This window comes from Physeter macrocephalus, chromosome 4, assembly GCF_002837175.3.
Source record: "Physeter macrocephalus isolate SW-GA chromosome 4, ASM283717v5, whole genome shotgun sequence".
Lineage (NCBI taxonomy): Eukaryota > Metazoa > Chordata > Mammalia > Artiodactyla > Physeteridae > Physeter > Physeter macrocephalus.
This window is the reverse complement of record NC_041217.1, coordinates 55,607,525-55,616,381: the sequence shown is the minus strand read 5'-3', so window position 1 is coordinate 55,616,381 and position 8,857 is coordinate 55,607,525. Positions and strand designations below refer to the sequence as shown.

The window sequence follows — 8,857 nt, the reverse complement described above, 5'->3', positions numbered from 1 at the left end:
TTTGAGTTTATTTTTGTATACAGTGTTAGGGAGTGTTCTAATTTCATTCTTTTACATGTAGCTGTCCAGTTTTCCCAGTGCCACTTATTGAAGAGGTTGTCTTTTCTCCATGTATATTTTTGCCTACTTTATCAAAAATAAGGTGACTATATGTGCATGGGTTTATCTCTGGGCTTTCTATCCTGTTCCATTGATGTATATTTCTGTTTTTGTGCCAGTATCATACTGTCTTGATTACTGTAGCTTTGTAGCATAGTCCGAAGTCAGGGAGCCTTATTCCTCCAGCTCTGTTTTTCTTTCTCAAGATTGCTCTGGCTATTCGGGGTCTTTCGTGTTTCCATACAGATTGTGAAATTTTTTGTTCTACTTCTGTGAAAAATGCCATTGGTAGTTTTATAGGATATTCCATCCAAAACAACAGAATGTACTTTCTTCTCAAGTGTTCATGGAACATTCTCCAGGATAGATCGTATCTTGGGACACAAATTAAGCCTTGGTAAATTTAAGAAAATTGAAATCATATCAAGTATCTTTTCCAACCACAGTGCTATGAGACTAGATATCAATTACAGGAAACAACATGTAAAAAATACAAACACATGGAGGCTAAACAATACATTAGTAGAAGAAATCAAAGAGGAAATCTAGGAAATACCTAGAAACAAATGACAATGAAAACAAAACCGAAAACGACCCAAAACCTATGGGATGCAGCAAAAGCAGTTCTAGGAGGGAAGTTTATAGCAATACAATCCTACCTCAAGAAACAAGAAAAATCTCTAAATAAACAACCTAACCTTACACCTAAAGCCATTAGAGAAAGAAGAACAAAAAACCCCCCAAATTAGCAGAACGTAATTAAGTTTATATTCAGCTCATAGTTGGTGCTAGGGAGAAGAAAGCAGGATGTATTGTGAAATCTCTTACTGTCCTCTCAGGAGAGAAGAGGAAATGAGTATTCTTTTCATCTCTTGTTTATAGATAGATAAAGCTGTGCCCATTAACAGTGGGATAGGAAACCGTAACTGGAACCTCCTGTCTAATCTGGTTTCCTTACATGTAAGCAGCAGATAACTGCATCTGGGGAGCAGTGTTCTTAATAAGGATTATGGGGCCTTCAGTTGGAATGGCTCCAGTTGAAGAGCAGTGGGGTTTTATCTGTCTTGAAAGATATGAGTGTTGTTATTCCTCAGGATTAACTCTGTTTGTCTGTTGCAGTGTGTAATTATATTATTATGTATATATTTGAAAAACATTTAGCATGTTTTGAAATGTAGTATTGAAATGACTTTAAAATATCACTTACCTCCTTAGTTTTAGTTTTAGGACACAGTTCTTACAAATTCCTTCTCTTCATCTCTGATACCAACAACTAAAGTCACTCATTGCAAAAAACCCCTAACCTTGTGTAATCACTTTTCTTTGGGATGGTTATTGAGTTCAATATATTACTATTTCACATAATACTATTTTCATAGTGCAATTTAACACATGGTCTTTGAATGTTAAAAATTCTAAAAGATTACACAATATTAGGAAAGGGATTAAATGCGCTCATAAAGCTCTGCCATCATTGTAATCTAATGAAAGAAGTCTACCTATAAGGATTTACAACTACACAATTTTTTTCAGATTTCCTTTCCTTTTCCTAATATCGCTTATTAGCTTTTAGTCAGATTAGGTATAAATAAATAATTATCCTTTGTCCTATAGATGAAGTCATTTGATGGCTCCACAGAGCACACTTATAGTGTAATTCAAACCCTCTCTTTCCTTTTAATGGATGCAGTAAGGATAAGTGCTTTATTCATAGATTTCAGTGCATAAGTCTAACGCTGTGTGAACTAAATTGCTTATCAAGTAACACTTTGATTTTCCTTTTTCTTTAACAAGTCTCTTTAGAAAATACTGAGTTATTGAAAAACTATTGCTGCTTCTCATTTTACTAAAACCAGGAATGCATCTTATCTGGACTTTTTTAAACTCATGAGGAGTAAAAGGAGACCAGGCTTGGTTAGTTATCAGTTCCAAATTCCAGTCAGAGAAAGGTCTGTGTGGAAACAGGATTGATGTGGAGAAAATTGTAGTGGTAAATTCCCTGGGTCTCTTGTGTAGTTAGTAGTAGAATTTCACTGTTGAACCCTGACCTAAAAGACCTGTTTTCTTTAGTTTAATCAAGGTAGAAAATGAGTTGCTGTAAGCAAAGAACCTACATTAGAGATTTTGTAAGATAGAGAATATTTTTTTCTATTAAGTTATGGTTATTTTTTTTCTGGTTTCAAACTGTTAAATTAATGAGCTTGGGGGCTTCCCTGGTGGCGCAGTGGTTGAGAATCTGCCCACCAATGCAGGGGACACGGGTTCGAGCCCTGGTCTGGGAGGATCCCACATGCCACGGAGCACCTAGGCCCGTGAGCCACAACTACTGAGCCTGTGTGTTTGGAGCCTGTGCTCCGCAACAAGAGAGGCCGCGATAGTGAGAGGGCCCGCACACCGCGATGAAGAGTGGCCCCCGCTTGCCACAACTAGAGATAGCCCTCGCACAGAAACAAAGACCCAACACAGCAAAAAATAAATTAATTAATTAATAAATTCCTACCCCCAACATCTTCTTAAAAAAAAAAATTAGTGAGCTTGGAGGAAGTATAATCTATGTTTCAAGGTCCTGTAGAATATATGTTTATAAATATATTTCCATCCATGATTGGTAATGAAAAGATAGCTGTTTTATAGCTTTTTTAGGGTTCCCATGTAGGTAGCAAGGAATAGGAGCTTTTTCTCCTGAGTACACAAGACGAAATAGATTATAATTGTCAAGGAAGGGCCTTGGTCAGAAGAAAGATAGAACTTCATTGGCATCATTGTTATGTGTTGCTTTGAATTAGGGAAAGTTTTTTCTTAGAAAAAGACCTCCTCTGAAAACCTTAAGAATTATTTAGATAGAATCCATTTGAAATAGATAATAGCTATACATGAACCTGCATGGGAATTCATCTTTTTCTAACATAAATTTCTATGTTAGATATATGTAAAATATTTGGTAAATTTATGAATTAAAAATAACTTTCAAATACAGATGTCAAAATTTGAAAATGATGAGTGAAATCTGGGTTTCAGCTCTAATGTACAAGGAACATTTTTTTGTTATAGTTAATGTTTTCTAGATTAGAACTGGAGAATTTAATCATAAGAGATTAGCAGAAATAAGTTTAAACCTGAAGAAGTAACTGGACTTTAATTAATGAAATTACCAATTGATTGCCTGGTTCTCCAGTTGTCATACATGTAAAATATCCATAAAATGGGGTAGAATTATTAGTAATGTCATCACCAGTGTCATTAGTATATTATTATAGTATTAACATAAAGTACAGTATAATATTACTATATTAGTATAGTTCTGTTATTAATGTAAGACTTCGATCCTTTGCTGAAGATGTTTTTGGGTAAATATTTCACTGAATAATTATTTCAGTTATCTATTGCTGCTTAACAAGACACTCTAAAGCTTGATGGCAGAAAGCAACGACTAAAAGCATTTGTAGTAACTCTCACAGATCTGTGGGTTAATTGGACTCAAGCTGGGCAGTTTTCAGGTCTTTTTCATGCCATTGTAGGTAGATGGCCTCTGGCGCTGGAGTCATCAGGAGACTCCACCAGGCTGTTAGTGGGGCTGGGCTTCTCTCCTTCTCCCTGTGGTGGTCTCAGGGCCTTTCCTTTCCACATGGCCTCTTCACAATCTCTCCAGCAAGGTAGCCATACTTCCTACTTTGTGGCTTGGGGTTTACAAAAGCCAGCGTTCTAAGAGGGTAGAAGCAGAAGCTACCAGATATTTTAAAGATGTGACTGGTCTGGCGTGGTGTGCCTTCCATTGCATTCTCTTGGTTAGTGCAGGTTACAGGCCCACTGAGTTTCAACCTGGGAGAGGACAAGGATGTGAGGCTGGGTCCTTTGGGGGCTATTTTTAGAGATGAACTACTAGAATAATATACCTTAAAATACTTCATTTTAGACTATTTATGTTAAGTATATGCTAGTGAGTTTAAGCTTCAATTCTAGGGGTAGTCAGGTACACTAACCAAGAATTTCTATGTAAGATATAGTCAGCCAGTAGTACGTAAGTACGACTATACTACAGAGGCTGCCGCTATAAGCACGTCAGCTATTCAAATCTTGATCAAAACTAGACCAGGTAGTCATATGTCTCTTGCTGCTAGAGGGACATCTGGCCCACAGGGACAAGGACGCCTCCTTGGGCAGGAACTTGGTGTGGTGGTGTCCCTTTTGCCAGTTTTGCCCACCCACCCCTCTCCAGAAGGGGTAGAGGAGTCTTAGGCATTGAGGGGTTAGGATAGTGCTTTCCCTGTGAGGCTATTGTTTGGAGGAGTGGAGGGCGGAGAAGCTCTCCCATTCAGTCCTCCTCAGCAGTAGAGTTATATATAGTGAAGATCAATCACTGAGGTGTCAGGGACCTTAGAGATCATCAAGTCTAACTTCTAACCCATGAACTTAATCTCTCACTTCCTCTGGCATGTTCCTCAGCAAGCTAGAAACAAAACTGCTTTTTTCCCCATGAAGTATCAGAAATGATTGCTTTTCCTTTAGAAATTGTCTTCTTGAGTCAGTATACCTTAGGTCACCAGATTTCACTGGCCCTGATATTCATCATGTTGTTACAGAACGTGCCAGTAGAAGCATTCACCAATTGAAATGTGCCCTGAGAGAAGGTGATGTCACTATTGGAGAAGATGTAATGGATCCTTCTTTTAGTACCAGTGTAGGAAATGAGGATGCTGGGAATGCCTGGCGTGAACTGCAACACAGCCATGCTGGTGAGTGTGAATGTCAGTCCTGACCTGAATGACACACAGTGAATTCTTTAAACTCCATACAGTAATGACTCCAGTCTATCCTTTACTGCTGGGATTTTAGTCAAGAAACACAAATCAGCTAATCTAATTCCCTTGCTTTTTTTTTTTTCTTTGACTTCTCAATGCCTATAGGATGTCGTAGAAGTATTTCCTTAGATGAGTCCAAGCTGCCTCTCCAGCCTCATTTTTCTGTTTTCCTTTCAACTGTCCATCTTGCAAGCCATGTTCTAATCATACCAACCTATGGCCATGCTTCTATGCTTTGCATGAGCCACGTATTCTAACTGGATTTTTTCTCACCCTTCTCTGCTCAGTAATCTCCTGTTTATCCTTCACGGTATTGTCCTCTCTGTGAAAACAATTATGTGCTTCCTCTTCATAGCACTATGCATAGCTCTAGGTCTACCCAGAGCTTATTATATTGTTTTATATCTGTTAGTTATATCCCTCTTGCTCACAAGCAAGATTCTTAGCTCTTAAGTGGTAGAGGTTTTCTTATGTTTGTCTTTGTATCCCCAGTAAGTAGCACATTTTGTGGTGCATAATACATATTTAAACAATATTTGTTAGATGGATGGATGGGTAGATGGGTGATAATAAACCATGGATCTAAAATAAGGTGAATAAACCCATCGCTTTTGCTCCATAGTTAATCAACTCAAAGCTTTGCTATGCCAACAAGCAACTAAGGAAAGTGAGGTATCTCCAAGAAGACGAAAATTGTCCCCTTTGGTAAGTATCAGCTTTTGCAACCTGACAAAAGCATTATTTTTCTAGCTATGTTTTAATTTTACTGTGTCATTTTAGTAGTACATATTGTAAACAGATTCTGAGCAGGGCCTGCTAATAGTGTAAAACGTTAAAAGAAATTATTTTCCCTCTGATTATTTTGGCTGAAGAAGAGAGACTTCCATGGAAGAGAGAATTCTGATTTTTTAATTTATTATTCACTTGAAAAATGTGAGTGAGGAAATAGTTTGGAGAATTTACTTTGCAACTGTTAGCAAATATAAAAAAGAAACAATGTATGGAAAAGATTAACCATTGCTTTTTTAGAGGGGCATATCTATATTTTATTATTTTTAGAATTTACTGTTTAATTCTAGCAGTCCTTTGTTTTACTCTTTTATGTAAACTTATTCTAAATTTTAAAATATATGGTTATAAAATCGTGTGATACGAGAAGCTGTACTCTGCTTCTTCTGAAGCTGTTTTCTATTGCTGTTGCTTTGACGGAGTGTATTATTTCTGACTGAAGCAATGTGATATAAAGCCTGAGATAGGTGTGAGGGCAGGGTGGGTGTGAGGGAAGGGTACTGTGAGGGAGGGTGGGTTTGAGGGAAGGGTACCGTGAAGGAAGGGTACTGTGAGGGAAAGGGTATATGTGAGGGAAGGATTTGGCCAGGTTTAAATGGTCAAAATAATAATCTAGGCTTTAGGTCTATCTCGGGTCTATTATGTACTCTCTCACAGGGTTTTTGTAATAATAAGATAAGATCATATATTTAAAATTCTTTAGAAACCTATAAAGTATGACACAAATATAAAATGTCATAGCAACAATACCACCTTGCATTTTCAATGTCTGTGACAGTTGGATACCAAGGCTACATGCTGGAAACTTGGAGACACGTCAGTTTCCTTTACTCACAGCTGAAATGTCATAAGAGTACCCTTATATTAACACTTCATTCCAGCCTGACACATACTTTCATGTTTAATTCCCACTTTAGAGAAGTATACTACATACTCCTATTCAATATTTATTGGTATAAATTATAATTTAAAAAAAAATTTCATCATTCAGTGAATTTATTACTGTTGACACCTAGTTTCTAGAATGCTCTTAAGCACACATTGGTGGAGTACTTTTAAATCTAGTAGATTAAGGTGCTATATCTGTTGAATGCACAGACATGCTTATTAGCATTTTAAAGATAAAACTGAGCAGTGATATTACAAAACTTATTAACTTCAAATATGCAAGAAGACTCTCATCAAGATCATCAGTTGTAGGGCTTCCCTGGTGGCGCAGTGGTTGCGAGTCCGCCTGCCGATGCAGGGGACACGAGTTCGTGCCCCGGTCCGGGAAGATCCCACATGCCGCGGAGCGGCTAGGCCCGTGAGCCATGGCCGCTGAGCCTAAGCATCCGGAGCCTGTGCTCCGCAACGGGAGAGGCCACGACAGTGAGAGGCCCGCGTACAGCAAAAAAAAATAAATAAGAAATATAAATAAATAAAATAAAGTCTCTTTGGTTTTTAAATTTATTAAATATGCCCAGAAGCAAAGCTCTACTGAATTATTCTGCCATGAGAGCTGGTACTTCATCATTTATAGGAATTTCTGCTGGATTGAAAAACAAAATGATGTGTGTTTCATCTCAAGCTTTCCTCTGGGTTCATCTAACTGGTTGAACCTCATTTTCCCTTTCCTCTCTTCCTCTTTTCTTTAAATAATATCATCGTATGATGTATGATTTATAAACCATTTTACAATCATATTAGGATAAGGTAAGATGTACATTAAAAAATCAATTCCAGGACTGCTGCAGAAGTAAAGAGAATTAACACTTTTTATGACGTCTCTTCTTTGAGTCCTCAGTGCCGCGTATCTCAGTTTTGTATGTACCTGCTTTGGCACTCTAGTCTTGCAGGCTCCAGAACAGCAGAGTCTCAAATTGCCTTGAGTACTAGGGTCAAAAATTAAAAATCAAGTTTTGCTAACGTACTCCTTTGTAGATAGAATTTTACCTTACTGACACACATTTGGCATATTTGTCTAAAGAATCCCTCCTTCAGGCAGCTTGTTCTGCAATTTTAGCTAGCAGTCCTCTTCTGTGGTGGTTTCTTGAAGAGCTGTCCCTTTATCTCAGAATTACTGAATAAGATATCACATTTTCAGATGGCTCAAATAGGCAGTTCATCCCAGCCAGTTATACTACGCCAGCATTTTTCCATTTGCCATATGCTTTTTACAACCACTTTCACTGTCCATCTTTAAAAAATGATATTCATATCCCTGATTCTTATCTATTTGTGGAATTTATAGGGTAAAGAAATAAATACTATTAGCCACATTGTGATCTAGTCTGTTTTTTTAATTATTTTTTATACAGCAGATTCTTATTAGTTATATATTTTATACATATTAGTGTATATATGACTGTCCCAATTTCCCAATTCATCCCCCCCCACTTTCCCCCCATTGGTGTCCATAAGTTTGTTATCTACATCTGTGTCTCTATTTCTGCCTTACAAACCGGTTCATCTGTACCATTTTTCTAGATTCCACATGTATGTGTTAATATACGATATTTGTTTTTCTTTCTGACTTACTTCACTCTGTATGACCGTCTCTAGGTCCATCCACGTCTCTACAAATGACCCAGTTTCATTCCATTATATGGCTAATATTCCATTGTATATATGTACCACATCTTCTTTATCCATTCATCTGTCGATGGGCATTTAGGTTGCTTCCATGACCTGGCTATTGTAAGTAGTGCTCCAATGAACATTGGGGTGTGTGTGTCATTTTGAATTATGGTTTTCTCTGGGTATAGGCCCAGTAGTGGGATTGCTGGGTCATGTGGTAATTCTATTTTTAATTTTTTAAGGAACCTCCTCACTGTTCTCCATAGTGGCTGTATCAATTTACATTCCCACCAACAGTGCAAGAGGGTTCCCTTTTCTCCACACCCTCTCCAACGTTCTTGTATATAGATTTTATGATGATGCCCATTCTAACTGGTGTGACGTGATACCTCATTGTAGTTTTGGTTTGCATTTCTCTAATAATTAGTGATGTTGAGCAGCTTTTCATGTGCCTCTTGGCATTCTGTATATCTTCTTTGAAGAAATGCCTATTTAGGTCTTCGGACCATATTTTGATTGGGTTGTTTGTTTTTGTAATATTGAGCTGCATGAGCTGTTTATATATTTTGGAGATTAATCCTTTGTCCGTTGATTCGTTTGCAAATATTTTC

The 8,857-nt window shown here is 37.5% G+C and overlaps 1 protein-coding gene across 1 annotated transcript in view; it reads left to right on the top strand.

Annotated features, from left to right (window-relative positions):
• SDCCAG8 (SHH signaling and ciliogenesis regulator SDCCAG8) overlaps nucleotides 1–8,857 on the top strand; it is a 268,791-nt gene that overhangs the window by 6,550 nt on the left and 253,384 nt on the right. Inside the window, 2 exon segments of the mRNA XM_007106891.4 lie at nucleotides 4,680–4,832; nucleotides 5,521–5,603. Coding sequence (XP_007106953.3) covers nucleotides 4,680–4,832; nucleotides 5,521–5,603 — 236 coding nt within the window.